The sequence below is a fragment of the Apodemus sylvaticus genome, chromosome 11 (assembly GCF_947179515.1).
Source record: "Apodemus sylvaticus chromosome 11, mApoSyl1.1, whole genome shotgun sequence".
Classification (NCBI taxonomy): domain Eukaryota; kingdom Metazoa; phylum Chordata; class Mammalia; order Rodentia; family Muridae; genus Apodemus; species Apodemus sylvaticus.
In genome coordinates this window covers 76,149,734-76,166,260 of record NC_067482.1, presented here as the reverse complement: position 1 = coordinate 76,166,260, position 16,527 = coordinate 76,149,734, and the positions used below count along the sequence as shown (strand labels likewise).

Below are 16,527 nucleotides of genomic sequence, written 5' to 3'. Positions count from 1 at the left end.
TGAGTAGGAATCAGGCTCCTTCCATGAACATTTTTACTTCCTATCTTAGTTACTTTTATGTTGCTGTGATAAGCACCATGACCAAAAGCAACTTGAGGAGAAAAAGGTTTATTTCTCTTTGTAGCTTATATGTATATCACTGAAGAAAGCCAGGGCAGGAACACAGGACAGGAACCTAGAGGCAGAAACAGGAGCAGAGGTCATGGAGGAGTGCCGCTTACCAGTTTGCTCACCAAGGCTTGCTCAGCCTGCTTCTCAAAGCACTCAGGACTATCACCCCAGGGATGGTTCCACCAATATGGGCTGGGCCCTACCACATCAATCACTAATTAAGAAAACTCCCTTCAAACTTACTTACAGGCCAATATTTAGAGGCATTTTTCAACTGAGAGTTCCTCTTCCTAGATGATTCTAGCTTGTGTCAAGTTGACGTAACTAGCTTAGCCCATGCCTTTGCTCCTGCCTACTTGTGCCTTCCTTGGGCAATTGTCAGTTGGGTTGTCTCCTAGTGTCAGTATTCACTTGAATCTGAGTCTTACCCCATGTCCCAGGAGGTCCTAGCGCTTGATGCTCTACTTTTCTGGTCCTCTTTACTTGGCCCGGCCTTACAAGGAGAGCTGTAGACCTCCTCGGGTCTTGGTGGGAACATTTGTGCAGCTGTTTGTTGGACTTTACTCTGAATGGCCTCCTAGACTGCCTTTGCTGTTTCCTACCACAATACCATGCTTTTTTTTTTTAAATCTGTCTTCTGGGTAGCTTTCAGTGTTTACATTTATTTACTTTGTGGAGGCAGGACTCACATGAACATCCCATAGTCCAGCATGCACGTGGAGGGCAGAGGAGGATAACTGACAGGAATTGGTTCTTTCCTTCCATGTCGTCCCTGGGAATTGAACTCAGATTGTCAGGCATCTCACCAGCTTTATATAGAGACAGAATTAGTATCTATATGGCTCTATGGTCTGCTCTGAAGTCTCATAGTCAGACTTAAGGTGAGACTTTTAATATGTTTCATGAGCAGGAATAGCCTGACCAGCTTAAGTGATGCCTTTGTAGACCTCCTGGTCCCTGTACTTCAGCAGAGGACTGAAGGGCAATCTGAGCTGCTGAACTTGGCCTGTGCCTCTTGGCCTTGATAACATAACTGATTTCCATGTCCCCTTGTGTCCTTTGTGATAAAGGAGAGAATGGCATCCCTTATGCTGTAGGCTTGCAATGAAGTTGGTGCCCTAGGAGCAGTACTGATGGAATTATATTATCAGTGTCTCCTCCTGAGTTTGGGCAGTTAGGAAACTAATGTGATGATTGATTCCCAGGGTGGACCAGTCGTACCCAGTTCGAAGAAACTTGGGCCACCCTCCTTGGTGTCCTGGTGACTCAGCCCCTGGTGATGGAACAGGAAGAAAGCCCACCAGAGGTGAGACTTCCATAACTAGGGGGTGGTTAACTGGAATCCTGTAGCACAGCTGGTGACTCTGTTTTGAAATGGGAAAACAGACTGATCATATGCCAACTGATGGTGCAGAGTAAAGACAAGCCCCCTGAGAGGCCTGCAGACTGAGCTTCCAGTAGCTGGGTTGTGTGTCTCTCACTATGATCCAGTCCACTCCAATGACCAGTGAGCTGGCTCTTGCACTACTGTTACGTTCTATTCACTTATCACGAGCTGAAGGAATGTCATTGAGCTAAAGCAAAAAAGGCAATGAATCCAGGCCATGCACATGTACTTATTTGTTTGGTTTTGTTGTATTATTTTAACTATCTTAGAGGCTTTGCTTTGTTAGCTTAGTGTTAATGTTCACCATGCTAATATGACATGAATGACCACCATATCTTCGTAAAATGAGGGAGGTTCTGGGTGTTAAAAGTACTGGGATATAAGCCCTTGATTCTAAGAGATTGTAGAAAACTGTGGAAATGACAGATAAAAGGGTCAATCTATATAGGTCACAAGTCAGCAATATTATCTTCAAACTAATCTGTAACTGCCAGGCTGCTATAGGCAGGTTCTAAAATGATGACAGAATTTAAGAGCAATCTTCTCCAAGGTACATTTCTTTTTTCTGTTTTTTTGTTTTTTGTTTTGTTTTTGTTTTTTTATTTTCTATATTCAAGGTACATTTCTATTTAGAGTTCTGTGCCAAACATTTAGATACTTCAGGTTTACTCCAAGGCTCAGGTATATAGGTATAACCAGTGCCCAGCAAACTGTGGGAAGCCATAGCTCTTAGGTGATGTGATTTTCCTGTATGAGGCCATGTGGCCTACAGGCACTATGTGAAATAGAGGCAGGATGAGTAGTTGGTATCTTCTTATCATGTTGTCAATGTGTGGACTATTCCTCTAGGAAGACACAGAAAGGACCCAGATCCATGTCCTGGCTGTGCAGGCCATCACCTCTCTAGTGCTCAGTGCAATGACTGTGCCTGTGGCTGGCAACCCAGCTGTAAGCTGCTTGGAGCAACAGCCCCGGAACAAGCCACTGAAGGCTCTCGATACCAGGTTTGCCTGAGTTCCTGTGTGGGCCACTACGGAGGATGGTGAGGTAGCCCATAGCCCACTTCCCCAGCCCTCTCCTTTGTTATAAGAATTGATGTAACAATTCCTACTGGTTCTTTCAGTACTGTTGTGTTTTGTATCTGAGGCCTTTCCCTGAGATATAGATCCAAAAGTGAATTTGTCAACAGTGACAACTGAGAATTTAGTCAGAAATGCTATGGGCTTCACTGGGTGTTCTGGCCCAGGCTTGTGGGTCAAGAACGAGCACCTGTTGAAGGGTTCATTTTTTTGTTACACCAGCTGCTTCAGGCAAGTGAAACCTGGTGGTTTCCACTTCTGTGATGTTTGAAGGAAGCAAATGTGTTTTTTTCTTGTTCTGAATTTTAGATTTGGAAGAAAGTTGAGCATGATCAGAGGGATTGTAGAACAAGAAATCCAAGAGATGGTTTCCCAAAGAGAGAATACTGCCACTCACCATTCTCACCAGGCGTGGGATCCTGTCCCTTCTCTGTTACCAGCTACTACAGGTATGGCTGGCATTCTTGTTGTGGCTTAACAAGGAGGTTGCGTGCTAAGTATATTGCCCTCTTCACAAGTCTCATGTTTCATCTAGACCACCATGAGCACCAGGGTATATCACCTCACTTAAATGAAGAAAATTTTCTTTCCATTATGCATTAATTATACAAAGTTTTGTGTTTCATAAGGACATTTTCATACAAGCACATAATATATATTGAATGAGCCACCTCCCCCAAACCTCCTTACCATTCCCTTTGCCTGCCTTCCCTTCCCTTTGCTGTCCCCACTTTGTTACTGTCAAACAAACTGCTTCAGTCTCATAACTACTAAATTGGTTTAGGAATTGTTTGTTGTTGTAAATTTAAGTACATTGAAGACTTTATTTGGGAAAGTTTGTGTATGTAAAAGCAGTGTGTCATATATCTCAAAATGGTTTTGGCAGCATTGAATTAGACAGAGCACTGAGACTTAAATAGTCCTGGGGTTTGCAGAGCCTGTCTGGGCCGGTAGGATGGGTGAGAAATGGCATGCTTGCTGTGGGCATCTTGAGAGGGATGTGGTTAGATGGCCTAGCAGCTCAGAGTACAGCTCGGGGGCAGTGTTGAGATCCAGAGGAGTGGGCTCGAGGCAGCCATCGAAGAAGAGATCGTCTAGTTTGCCCACCAGGCCTGACAGCTCAACAGGTTCAAAGGGACAGGACTCCAAGACCTACTGCCTCTGTGTAGCTGGAGTATCCGGCCCATGGTGAGGACACTTAGATTGGGCAAACGTCTGTCCAGGCAGGCGCAGGGTCTCATGCAGTGCTGTGCTGATCTTTTACAGGTGCTCTCATCAGCCATGACAAGCTGCTGCTGCAGATCAACTCAGAGCGGGAGCCAGGCAACATGAGCTACAAGCTGGGCCAGGCAGGTCATTTTACTATCCACGCCCTCTGTAAGGACTATAGGCTGAGACTGTGACCACTCTAAGCTTGAGCCACATACCCATTCAGAGAAAAGTTTGTATTCACGTACTTTATTCTAGATTTTAATATATTTTGCATATAAGTACACAGATATTTTTAAAACAGTGGGATGATGTGATTTTAATAGATTTTGCATATAAACATACAGCTGTTTATAAAACATGTGAGACAGGAGTGAACCAAGAAGCATGAAAGGTCAGAGAGGGGAGAGAGTGGCGTCAGCTGGGAGCTGTCAGGCACTGCCGAAAGCCTCTTGGCTGCCTACTGAGAGGGCAGCTGAGTGAACAGCTCAGCGGGCAGCTGGCAGTGAACTGTCCACTTTACTCAGAACAACAGGGATAGCTGACAGCTGTGGACTGCAGGGCTCAGGGAGCTATGGTACCTGCCACCTTTCTAGACAAACTCTTCTGTGCCTTCCTGCCTTTACAGAGAAAGTTCCACCCTAAGATAAGTCACAGTGATGGTTAGAATGGGATGTGCTTTTGATGCAGTGTTTCTGAAGACGAGGTGATGAGTCAGATGCTTGGCTCCTGGGCACACGATCTTGTTCTAGGTTCCATGTCCCTGTGGTCACATTGTCCCTTGTGGCTGTGTTGCACTCATCTTTCTGTTTCCTTCAGTACTTGAGGCCAGCTGCAATGTCTGCAACCTGAATATAGTAGGACTGTGTGGGGCCAAAGTATCTAGCCCTGCCCTGCCTGCGATACCTGCCAGCTATTAAAAACTACTGAACTGCGCTGCCACTCCATGTTAGGGAAAAAGATGGAAGAAGGGGCTGGGTGTGGAGAACACTGGCACCTAGAATTTACTCGCACAGCTCACAGCTTGCCCTCACTGAAGATATGTGAGATCAGAAGGGAAAATGCAGGAGGATTTGTAGAGGAGCAGTGAAAAGGAAGGTCACTATTCATCCTGAGAATGCAAAGACCACTTCATCTGCAATTCCATTTGGGAGCGTGAGGCTCTTGGCTGCCCTTTACACCTTCCTAAAACAAACACATCTCCTGCATCCTTGGAGAAATTTCTGTAACCAAGCAGCCCAGAGAAGCAGGTTCTATAATTGGAAAACACAAATGAGTGGGACCAGGTTTATAAAATCCATGTATGGGCCCCTCTCTTCAGGGTGTGGTCAACTGTCACTTAGGAGCAATAGTATCACCCTTCGGTGTTGCTTTTACTTCATACCCTCTCCAGACACTCATTCAGGCTTTGAACCTGAGGTCAGAGTTTTTCTGCCAACAGTTTAGAACCTTTGACTTACTACCCAGGGGTTCCACTCACAGTAACATAGGGGTCTGAATGGATCGTTACAGCAGCCATATGTGCTCAGACCAGGAGGACCGGATCGTACCTACCCAAGAAGAACCTGAGGCCTTTACCTCTGTCCCTATCTCTGGTGTCTGCTTCGATGACAGGTATCCATACACTCTGTGTGGCTGGGGAACAACATCACACCCCTGAGAGAGGAGGAATGGGACGAGGAGGAGGAGGAAGAAACTGATGTCCCTGCACCAGCGTCACCACCTGTGTCTCCAGTCAATTCCAGGTTTACTGGCTTTATTTTTTTAATAAGAAATTTGAAATTTCTTCTCAATCACTTATTTGGGGCCCTCCTTGAGGCTAACCTCTCATCTGTGTATGGGGAAAATATCCATGTTTCACATTCTGCAGAAAACACCGTGCTGGGGTTGACATTCACTCCTGTTCGCAGTTTCTGCTTGAATTGTACAGCCGCTGGATCCTGCCATCCAGTGCAGCCAGGAGGACCCCCGTCATCCTGATCAGTGAAGTGGTTCGCTCTGTAAGTTTGCTTTCCCCTCACCCAGAGGCATCTGCACACCACACACACACACACACACACACACACACACATATACATATGCTTGCACACACACATGTACTAAATACCTGCCATAGACACATCACACAAACTTCACAGCACATATATGCACCAGATACCATATACATAAATACACACATGTGCCACACACATACACACACACACACACACACAAATATATACAAATAAACACATACACATAGACACATACATACCTCATCTCTAATGTCTCAGAACCTGTAAAAGAATTCCTGCAGGCCTCCCAGGTATGGAGGGACAGAGTTTTTAAAGTTGGTGACAAAACATTTTTTTTTTCAGATCCGGGGCAGGTAAATGCTCTCAAATGTAACACCAGTGTGTGGTATGCCTTCCAGAGACCAACCTTATCTGTCTCTTCCAGAGTAGAGACAAACAGCTGTGTACCCCTGAACTTACTCTTCTGAACCAATACTTTCTCTAAGAAGTACTGGTTCAGAAGAGCGGTGTCAGATAAGTAGTCTCATTGTACTTCTGTCCTCTTCTGTTCCCGACAGCCCAAACAAAGGGTCGTGAGTGGTGTCTTTCAGTAGTAACAGGGCTGGATTGAAAGGCTCTAAAATACTGACTTGGTCTTCTGAAAAGTGGTAGTGGGAGCTGCAGAGAGTGGTAGTTAAGAAAGCACCAGCTGCTTTTCTGAAGGACCTGGATCTGTTCCCAGAACTTACACAGGGGCTCACATTTTAGGCTGCCTTTCTTGCATTCCTCCAGGTGTAATTCTTGTTCTGATTCTCCATGTCTCCAGCTTCTTGTGGTGTCAGATTTATTCACCGAACGTACCCAGTTTGAAATGATGTATCTGACACTGACAGAACTACGGAGAGTGCACCCTTCAGAAGATGAGATCCTCATTCAGTACCTGGTGCCTGCCACCTGTAAGGCAGCTGCTGTCCTTGGAATGGTGAGTGACAGTAGTGCAGAGCGCCCCCATTGAAGTTGCTTTGGTCAGATGTGCTGCTTGCATCCGCATAGTTCAGAGACCTGTCCCAAGCCAAGCGCCACGGCACATGTGGACCACGGCTCTGGTCAGCTGAAAGACTTCAGAGACTGTTGGTACTGTTCCCACAGAGACTGTGGTGGTGAGCATGGCTGGAGCACTTGTCCCCCTTGGCACATTGTATGTTGTTACAGTGAGTGCCTCTGCACGACAAAAGGTGTGGTGACACTAGGACAGCACAGAAAGTGCAACTGGGTCTTGCTTCTTCTACCAGTCTGTCACTTGGCAGCCCCACTCCATTTCTCTGGTAGGGTCTAGATCCCACTGTACTGCTCAGCCTATAGTCTTCCCTGGTGACCTTTTTGTCACAGTAGCCTTGCACTTCCACTTTGGGAAATATAGATTTTTATCTTTCACATCATGATTGTCTTGGTCCAATTGTGCTGCTTTCAAAACAACACCTTAGACAGGGTAATTTATAAACAACAGATATGAACTGCTTATGGGTCTCAGGACTGGGAAGCCCAAAATTAAGGTGCTCTGGGAATGCCCGATGTGCACCTCATGGCTTCTCCAGTTCATCAGCATTTCCCATTATTCTGCTGCTGATTTATCAGAACTTAGCTAGTACTACTTGGTTGTCTTTCCTATGTACATATTATTAGGTGCTTCTCAGAACATATGTCAGACATACAGGTGAAAATAATTACCTATGGGTTCTGCCTCTTGGTGGAGAATATTGGAGGACATCAACACTCAGGAAAGGGGAGGGACTCTAGACAATTGGCACTTTTGTCCTGTTACTTCCTATTAAATTATTATCATGTTTTTAAATTATGTTAAAACGTTATCATTAAATGTTGAAAATTATCATATTACTCCCTCTTTCCTGGGATCCAATTTTGTGATAACAGAAGAAACTATTCAGGTGCTGGAAAGATGGCTCAATGGTTAAGAGCACTTGGTTCTCCTATAGAATATCTGAGCTCTTTTTTTTTTTTTTCTTTTTTCCGAGACAGGTTTCTTTGTGTAGCCCTGGCTGTCCTGGAACTCATTCTGTAGACCAGGCTGGCCTCGAACTCAGAAATCCACCTGCCTCTGCCTCCCAAGTGCTGGGATTAAAGGCGTGCATCACCACCACCCGGCTATCTGAGTTCTTTCTTAGCACCCACATTGTCAGCTCATAGCCAACACCCTCTTTTGGCCTCTACAGGTTCCTATAATACACATGCATATTTATCATGTGGATACATACAGGCATACCACATATAAAAATAAGAGTAATCTTAATAAGGAAGCTTACTTGTTCCCTAGCTGCGTGAGTGGCTGCCATGCGTGAAGTAGTTAGGACTGCTGGCAGGAGTGGTGTGGAAGAGCCTGCTAGGGCCCATTCACCATGGTCACATGTGCTATGTCCTCTCTTCTTAGTAAGACAGTGCTATTATCACTGCAGTCACAAGTGTCTGATGGTGCCTCTTACATACCTGTCTAAGCCTGTAGTGTCACAAAGCTCTTACTGCTCTGCTATAGATCTGTTGTCACTGAACCTAGAGGCTAGAACAGGTATACAGCATGGGTGGCCAAAGCACCATCCAGAGAACAGGAACAATGAGCACTTAGACCCCCTGTGTGAGCACACTCTTCAAAGCAGGCATCCTCTGGGTGCTGTCAGGACTGTATCCTTGTGGGAGGTCTATTTTCCTTCTTGGGGTGGCTTCAGTGGCTTAACTTTCCTTGTAACTGTGGTTTTGTGCTCAAGCCCAAGTTCCTCAGGCAAAATGTAAATCAAATGCATCAGGCAAATAATGGTCATTTTTAAGAAATGACCCCAAGGCAGAACAGCAAAAGGCTCCAGTTCCCAGCTCTGTGTACACAGCAGCTGTGCTTAAAGGCGTTTTCCTTCTGAGAGGCTCTCAGCCTGTCTTGTGCCGCTACAGCCAGGGCTGCAGTGCTTCTCCTGGGGAAACCCGAACAAGAGGCGCTCACTGATGATCCAAGTCCAGCAGTGAATCTGTGTGGATTGGCTTTCCTCACAGGACAGGAGTGAAGGCTTCCTTACTGGAGCTGAGGAACCTCAACACTACATACTAAAAAATCCTACCATGGCATGGGCAATGATACCCCAAAGCCACGTAAATGGAATCACAGTCCCCTCCTTCACTTAACCTTTTCCAAGGCCAAGTGCAGCAGGGGCAAGATGGTGTGCAGCACGTTGAGGTTTGGGGGTCAGTCCTTGGCTACCCTGTGATGAGGGAACATTAGAAGCCTGTGCTTGTGAGAGTCTGGCAGAATACAGGTAATCCTAGCCCCTCTGATTTCAAGATGGCATGACCATGTCATGTCCAGAGGACAGTGTTCACGGCATGAATCAGACTGTCACCTTTTCTTTGCCCGTTGTTAGATCTGCAGTCTTCAACAACATATCCTGCTGTTTTGCCTGCAGAAGCATAGTCAGAGCCATGGTTATACTTTCCTTAGGAAGGACTCACAGCTCTATGGGGATAGCCTGGGAAGGGGGATGAGAAGAAAACAGTTGGCAAAGACTGTTAACCCTCTTTAGCCTGACACCGTCAGATTCAGACTCCCCTAGAAGGCTAGATGCCTGGAAGGTCTCTTACATCATGAGACCAAGTGAGTCCTCAGCCAGCCTTTCCTGGGGGTAGGGCACAGTCAGACAATGAATTGCTGCCCATGGACTGTATAACACAACAGCAGTCTTCAGTGCTTAAGGAGTCCTGTGTCAAGGTGTGTGCTCCCACATGTAGAATACCTAGTGGAAGTGATAGATACCATGTCAGTCCAGGTTAGCACAAATTAATGTCAGCAGCTTCACAACTACCAACAAGCTTTTGATTGGAGGATCCAGACCAAGGCTTATTACAGTGAAGAGATGTGAGGCGAAAATCAGTTGCGGGAGAAGGTTCCTGGGTAAAGCCTGGAAATCCAGGTGTGAGTACTGTCCCTAACAAGGAGCAGACAACATATCCACGATGATCCTACAGGGGCCAGCAGAACTCAGAATCCACGGATGTCAGAGGTAGCAGGTTACAGGACACCCCCTGCCCAGGACATACCACACTCCAAAAGGGAAAGTAAGATGGGCACAAATCACATTTTCTTCATAAGGGAAACCCTCTCTCATCCTCAGGTTTAGATAGGGTCGGCACTGGGTACCAACCTCTCCTGGGTGAATTTCAGGACTCTGCTATGTGCTCTTTCAACCTCAGGGAAGCAGGCCGTTGGCGGTCAGCCATCAGCCTGCCCCCACCAGCTCATGTCTCTGCTTGTATCCAGGACAAAACAGTGGCAGAGCCAGTGAGCCGCCTGCTGGAGACCACACTCAGGAGCAGCCACCTGCCCAGCCAGATTGGAGCCCTGCATGGCATCCTCTATGTGTTGGAGTGTGACCTCTTGGATGACACTGCAAAGCAGCTCATTCCAGTTGTTAGTGACTATCTGCTTTCCAACCTCAAAGGAATAGCCCAGTGAGTGGGCCTGGCTGGGTGGGCTACAGGCTTAACAAAAACATAAAAAATAAAAAACAAAATAAAAGTCTCCTATTCAACTTTCAAAGTGTATGCCAGAACAGACATGGTAACAAATGCTTATAACACAGCCTTTGAGAAACTAAGGCAGGAAAATTGGCGTAAGCTTCAAACCAGCCAGGGCTACAGATGAAATCCTGTCCCAAAAAACATAACAAAGTCTATGCCAGGTCCTGGTAAGTGGCAGGCAGGAAACCCAGGAGAGTACCCATTTAGGAAATAGTAGCTATGAGACACAGGACACAAATCTACATCAGATGTTGTCTTGGATTTCTCTAACAAGAGGAAAAGTCCTGCCTCGCATTTCTCTCCGCTGGCACTTAGCATACTGCTGTGGACAGCAACCTTGTCCCTGCTGCCAGGCCAGCCTCCTTTTTAGTTTCTGATCAGCACCTGTTTCCTGTGAGGCCCTTTTCCCTGCTCCGATCCCCCACCTCCTCCTGAAGACAGCTCCCATGCAGCTGTACCTGGATTTGTTGCTGGTTCTTTTGAAAATAAGTTGAGTCCATCACAGCTCTATCTTAGAAGCAGAAGGAGGTGTTGTGACATGATGGAGCATAGCTAGGCACTCAGGGGCATGGGTTAGGGATGCGAAGGGACTTGGAGGAAAAGCCAAGTGTTCTGTGACAGGATTGTAGATTGAGAGGTGGAGAGTAAAGTTAGAGATGGTGAGGTCTTAGGCTGGCAGACATAGCTACTGAGAGAAGGTGGCATCTGACAGATGAGTAGAAGTGCATTTTGGGGGCCCAACAGGCAGTGGCAAGTTGAACTGAAACAAATAGTGGTTTGTGGCCCTTCCTTCCTTGTAGTCCTTGGCTGAACAGTAACCTACTGTGTACAGGGTGGGCAAACAGCCACCCACTGCTCCTGTGATCACACATCCTGGCCTGGAGCAGATTTGGGCAGGTTCTGTGAAAGCACAGTCTGTGCTAAGGAATAAAGAGGGCACAGAGGACTGGGGACAGGTAGGAGGAGCTTACAATTCCAAGTCAGATAATCACATAGGCCTTGCTCAATGTTTTGTGCAGAGAGTCCAATACAAAACCACGGCCAGTTCCTAGGAGTGACAGTGTCATTTGAACAGATCTGAAAGGGTAGAATGTGGCTCCTTTGTTTATAGTGGCATTGGTCTAACTTGTATTCCAGCCAGGGCCCTACTGTTGCTATTGGGCAAACAGGCACCAACTGGAGATCCCATGAGGTAGAGTATTACAAGTTAGTATATTCCATGGAGCAAACAGACACCCTGAGGAAGAACATGAAGAATGTGCAGTGAGAGTGAAGTGGCCTAGGGACAGGTACAGATGGCATGCTCAGCTGAGGCCATGCAGCTCTGGAGTCAGGGTGATCACTAGGCCAGCCAGGTGAAAAGGCTTGGAGAAGCTGACCTGACCCGGGGCTCTGTACGCGATAGATGTGGATGGATAATGCTTTAAAACTGTCCCCCTGCAGACAGGCGGGGGCTGCTGTATGTGACTGGGTATGATTACTGTTTCCCATTCTTAGCTGCGTGAACATTCACAGCCAGCAGCATGTGCTGGTGATGTGTGCCACTGCATTCTACCTGATGGAAAACTACCCTCTGGATGTGGGACCAGAATTTTCAGCATCTGTAATACAGGTGAGAGGGCTCCAGCTGGGCTCTATTGAACGTAGGCGGGTTACCTTATAGACTGCACCAGTGGGTCATTGTACTTCTGGAGAAGATAAGAATAAGCCTTTCTTCTTGTCCAGATGTGTGGAGTAATGCTGTCTGGAAGTGAGGAATCCACCCCCTCCATCATTTACCACTGTGCCCTCCGGGGTTTGGAGCGGCTCCTGCTGTCTGAGCAGCTCTCTCGGCTAGACACAGAGTCCTTGGTCAAGCTAAGTGTGGACAGAGTGAATGTACAAAGCCCACACCGGGCCATGGCAGCCCTGGGCCTGATGCTCACCTGCATGTACACAGGTAAGTGAGTTGTACAGGGCATAGACTCACCCAGAGCCTCAAGCCAAGCCTCCCGGTGGGCAGTCTTAGTGTGGCCTCAGGGCTGCCTCTGGCCACTGTGTCCCTGAGAGTTGGAAGAAAGTTGGGCTGGGTCCTGCCTTGCTAGGGACTGTAATCATCTGCTTTTGAAGGATCTCTGCCTATCTAGTAAAGTCCTGTATGAGCCACTGAGTGCAGATTTAGGACTCTTGGGCTTCCGTCCTGTAGCCTACTTAGTGTTTCTGTTTCAGGAAAGGAAAAAGCCAGTCCAGGCAGAGCTTCTGACCCCAGCCCTGCTACACCTGACAGCGAGTCTGTGATCGTAGCTATGGAGCGAGTGTCTGTTCTCTTTGATAGGTAAGAGATGCAGTGAAACCCCACCTCTAACCTTAGAGCCACAGCCAGAACAGTTCCTTCTATGTGTATTTGTTCTTTCTCTTGAACTTTAAAGTGCATCTTTGCAGCCATTTTCCCAATGCATGCATATTCACAGAGCACCACCTGCAAGCCAGACTCAGGGACAACTGGACCTATGCAGGTGTACAACCAAACCACTGCCCTGGTGGATCCCACAAGCCACTGCTGAGGAAATAGACTCTCCTGGAGTATAGCCAAGTGCTGTGGTGGGGCTCGGGCCATATCCACAGGAAGGAGACATGGCTAAGAGTCATTTGTGTACTTTTTAGCTGTATACCACAGTTATGTGACATTAGTGAAATAGTCATAGGTCAGCAGTCTTTAAGGATGCTGCTAAGGGTGAAGTATTGGATGTTGAGAGAAGAATCAATAGGAACATAGATGGGGAGGTCCATGTTCCAAGGGAAGAAGAGCTCCTGATTGACAGTAGTACTCTGGATACTAGGGTATGCAACAGTGAAAAGTTTTGGAACATTTTGATGTAGAAAGTCTGTTGTATAATGTCACTACCCCACCCTATTGCTGCTATTCCTTTACAGGGCTTTCCCACGACTGCATTATTTTCCCCAGAGTAGGAAAGATCACCCTGTGATCAGATCAATCAGGGCAGCAAAAGGACAGCCTGGGTATCATCTTTGGCTTTTAAAACTCATACCCTAGTTGTGGTCTGAGCCCTGCTTGGATCATCCCTGAGGGTCAAGGGCCTCTCTGAGCCTTGGTGCACGTTGGCTCTGTGGGTAGGGTTGAGAGGCCAAGAGCCAGGGTGAGGCTCAGATCAGCTCCTCTCATTCCAGGATCCGCAAGGGATTTCCCTGTGAAGCCAGGGTGGTGGCAAGGATCCTGCCTCAGTTCCTAGATGACTTCTTTCCACCTCAAGATGTCATGAACAAAGTCATTGGAGAGTTCCTGTCCAACCAGCAACCATACCCACAGTTCATGGCCACCGTAGTATACAAGGTGAGGGTGTGCTTGCCTTGTGGGAGATGACAGGGGAGCCAATCTCACACTTCCAGTATGCCTGTCATCAGGGCTAGACTCACTCTTTAAGATGAGTAGCAGCTGTGGCTCCAGTCCCTTCACCCAACCCCACAGCCTGACCCTGAGCTCAGGGCTCTCTCCTCCCCAGGTTTTTCAGACTCTGCATAGTGCTGGGCAGTCATCCATGGTCCGGGACTGGGTCATGCTGTCCCTGTCCAACTTCACACAAAGAACTCCAGTCGCCATGGCCATGTGGAGTCTCTCCTGCTTCCTTGTCAGCGCATCTACCAGCCCATGGGTTTCGGCGATGTATCCTTCCATGGGGCTCTGGCCAGGTTTCAGTCTCCACCAGCCTTTCCTTCTTCTCTTAGCATCCAGTTCAGGTTTCACGGAATGTTATGAAACCTAAACTCTAAAGAACCCCACAGGTATCAAGGTGATGCTTACCCTTCCCTGAAATGTTGACAGGGACAGGAAACAGGTCTAGCCATTTTGCAGCCAGGGTTTGAGGCAGTTCTACTGCTGAGGGAGAAGAGGGGAGCCCAAAGGGAGGCAGGGCAGCTCAGGCCAGCCAGCCGCTGGCCCTGCGGCTGCCCCATCATCTGGCACGCTCTATGCCGCTGAGGTTTTCTCAGTGCTGCTTCTCATTAGCTCTCATCCTTACGCTGTGGTCACCCTCCTGGGGAACGCCGTAAGTAAAGCTGCAGTTCCCGCCCTAGCAGTGATGCCAGGAGCTCCTCTTTTGGCAGCCTCCTCCACAATAGACCACGAGAGTTACTGAGCAGCAGAGCTGTCGTGGTGACGGTACAGCCTCACCCTAAGTACTGGGAAAGCCTTGCAGGCAGGGTGCTAGCTAGCTCTGCCCTCCCTGCACTGGAGCAGTGTGAGCAGGAATACCAGCCACTAACACTGTGTGGGGAGCACAGCCCAGGTAAGTGCACTGGTCCAGGTAACCAGCACCCTGTCTGCACCACAGGGCTCCCACTTCCTGGGCTTCTCTGCCTACCCATCCCTGTCCTCCTGGGTAGATAGCAAGCTGCGGCTGGGAGAGGATTGCAGGCGGCTGCTGCTGCTGCTAATGTGGCCTAGGCTGCCCTCTGTTCTGGTTGCCCTCAGTCTTCCCGGGCCTCTTGGTAGACTTGGAAGGGACCCGCTCGGGGAGGCTGTCTTCCCGCCCTTGCCATCGGTCCTCCTTAACTCCTCTACCAGCCTCCCACACGTCATCAGCAGGATGGGCAGACTGGAGCAGGTGGATGTGAACCTTTTCTGCCTGGTCGCCACAGACTTCTACAGACACCAAATAGAGGAGGAATTCGACCGCAGGGCTTTCCAGTCTGTGTTTGAGGTGGTGGCGGCACCAGGAAGTCCTTACCACAGGCTGCTTGCTTGTTTGCAAAATGTTCACAAGGTCACCACCTGCTGAATAGGGCCTGTGGAACTGACAGAGTCTGAGAGAAGGCAGCTGCTGGGGCCTGAGCCTCCAGGAGCCTGCGCCAAGCTTCTGCTGGGGCTGCCTTGGTTGTGCAGGCTTCCACTTGTGTCAAGTGGACAGCCAGGCAGTGGCAAGAGTGCTTTGCAATGAGGGCTATGCAGGGAACATGCACTATGTTGGGGTTGAGCCTGAGTCCTGGGTCCTGGCCTTGCTGCAGTTGGTGGCAGTGCCAGGTTGACCAGGTGTTTGTCTTTTTCTTAATGTTCCCCTGGCCATGGTCGCCAGGTCGCAGCTGCCCTGGTTTGTGGAACAGAAGTCCTAGCTCTTGCCAGATGGTTCTGAGCCCTCCGTCCCACCGGGCTGGAGAGCTCCCCACTACATTTACCCAGCAGGCGGACCTGCCACACCAGTGTCTGGACACAAAATGAACGGTGTGTTGGGGCTGGGAACTGGGGCTGCCAGGTGTCCAGCATCATTTTCCCTTTCTCTGTTTTCTTCTCAGGAGTTAAAATTTAATTATATCAGTAAAGAGATTAATTTTAATGTAACTCTCCCTATGCCCGTGTAAAGTGTGTGACTTGGCAAGGCCTGTGCTGCATGTGACAAAGTTTATGGAAGTGGATGGGCCTTGTGGCCTCCACTCCCTCTCCTGTAGCTCCTCAGTCTAGTCGGGCAGGTCCCTCTTGTAGCCCTCCCAACACCCTGTGGCACTTGCACTTACACAGCTCCTTTTTCTTATGCATTCCATTAAACCAACACAGAGAGAGTGTTGGTGTTGACTGCCTGTGGCCCAACTGAGGAACTGAGACTGGCTTCCACTATTATAGTTATAAGAGGCTTGCCCTGTGGCAACTCCCCCCGCCCCAGGCATGACTGCCAAGCTGTGTCCTCACAGTGGTGATGCACTCTCCTAGTGTCTCAGCCTAGGCAGAGACAGCATCTGTTGGACACAGCATGGCTGTTCCAGTAAGCTCGTCCCTGGTCGTGACTGACCCATGCTGTAGCCTGCCCACACACCGGCTGGCAATTGTGGATGCCATCTGTCCCTTTGTATCTTCTGCATGGTTGGGACCCAAGGAATGCTGACCTGATTACCCCAAAGGTGTCTGAGCTATGGTTGGTTGGTTTGTCTCAGTTTCTCTTGGTCAAGGGAAAGCTTAGTGTCCTGGCAACAGTTAAGAGTGGACCCAGAGCCTCTTTTGCCCCTTCCCATCTTGACTTTTGTCAGCCCGGTAGAGTATAGACCTATGCCTATCAGAGCCCAGGGAGGACTCAGCTGGGCAAGATGAGACACCAAAGGGAAGGTTCAAAATCAGGTCAGCCTGCAGCCTGAGACAGCTTCTCATGTTGGTCAGAGCCACCTCTTCTTCCCAAGGCCAAAGCCCAGAGTA

At 48.4% G+C, this 16,527-nt stretch overlaps 1 protein-coding gene across 2 annotated transcripts in view; it reads left to right on the top strand.

Moving 5' to 3' along the window:
- Positions 1-15,684, top strand: part of Htt (huntingtin) — a 144,407-nt gene extending 128,723 nt beyond the window's left edge. For both annotated transcript variants that reach the window (XM_052199621.1, XM_052199620.1), the window contains 14 exons: positions 1,317-1,417; positions 2,348-2,502; positions 2,887-3,026; positions 3,844-3,926; positions 5,401-5,531; positions 5,657-5,786; positions 6,607-6,762; positions 10,093-10,283; positions 11,850-11,964; positions 12,078-12,291; positions 12,561-12,666; positions 13,521-13,683; positions 13,853-14,013; positions 14,914-15,684. In XM_052199621.1, coding sequence (XP_052055581.1) covers positions 1,317-1,417; positions 2,348-2,502; positions 2,887-3,026; positions 3,844-3,926; positions 5,401-5,531; positions 5,657-5,786; positions 6,607-6,762; positions 10,093-10,283; positions 11,850-11,964; positions 12,078-12,291; positions 12,561-12,666; positions 13,521-13,683; positions 13,853-14,013; positions 14,914-15,127 — 2,060 coding nt within the window. In that variant the 3' untranslated portion in view covers positions 15,128-15,684. The remainder of the gene's footprint in view (positions 1-1,316; positions 1,418-2,347; positions 2,503-2,886; positions 3,027-3,843; positions 3,927-5,400; positions 5,532-5,656; positions 5,787-6,606; positions 6,763-10,092; positions 10,284-11,849; positions 11,965-12,077; positions 12,292-12,560; positions 12,667-13,520; positions 13,684-13,852; positions 14,014-14,913) is intronic.
- Positions 15,685-16,527: the final 843 nt, after the last annotated feature.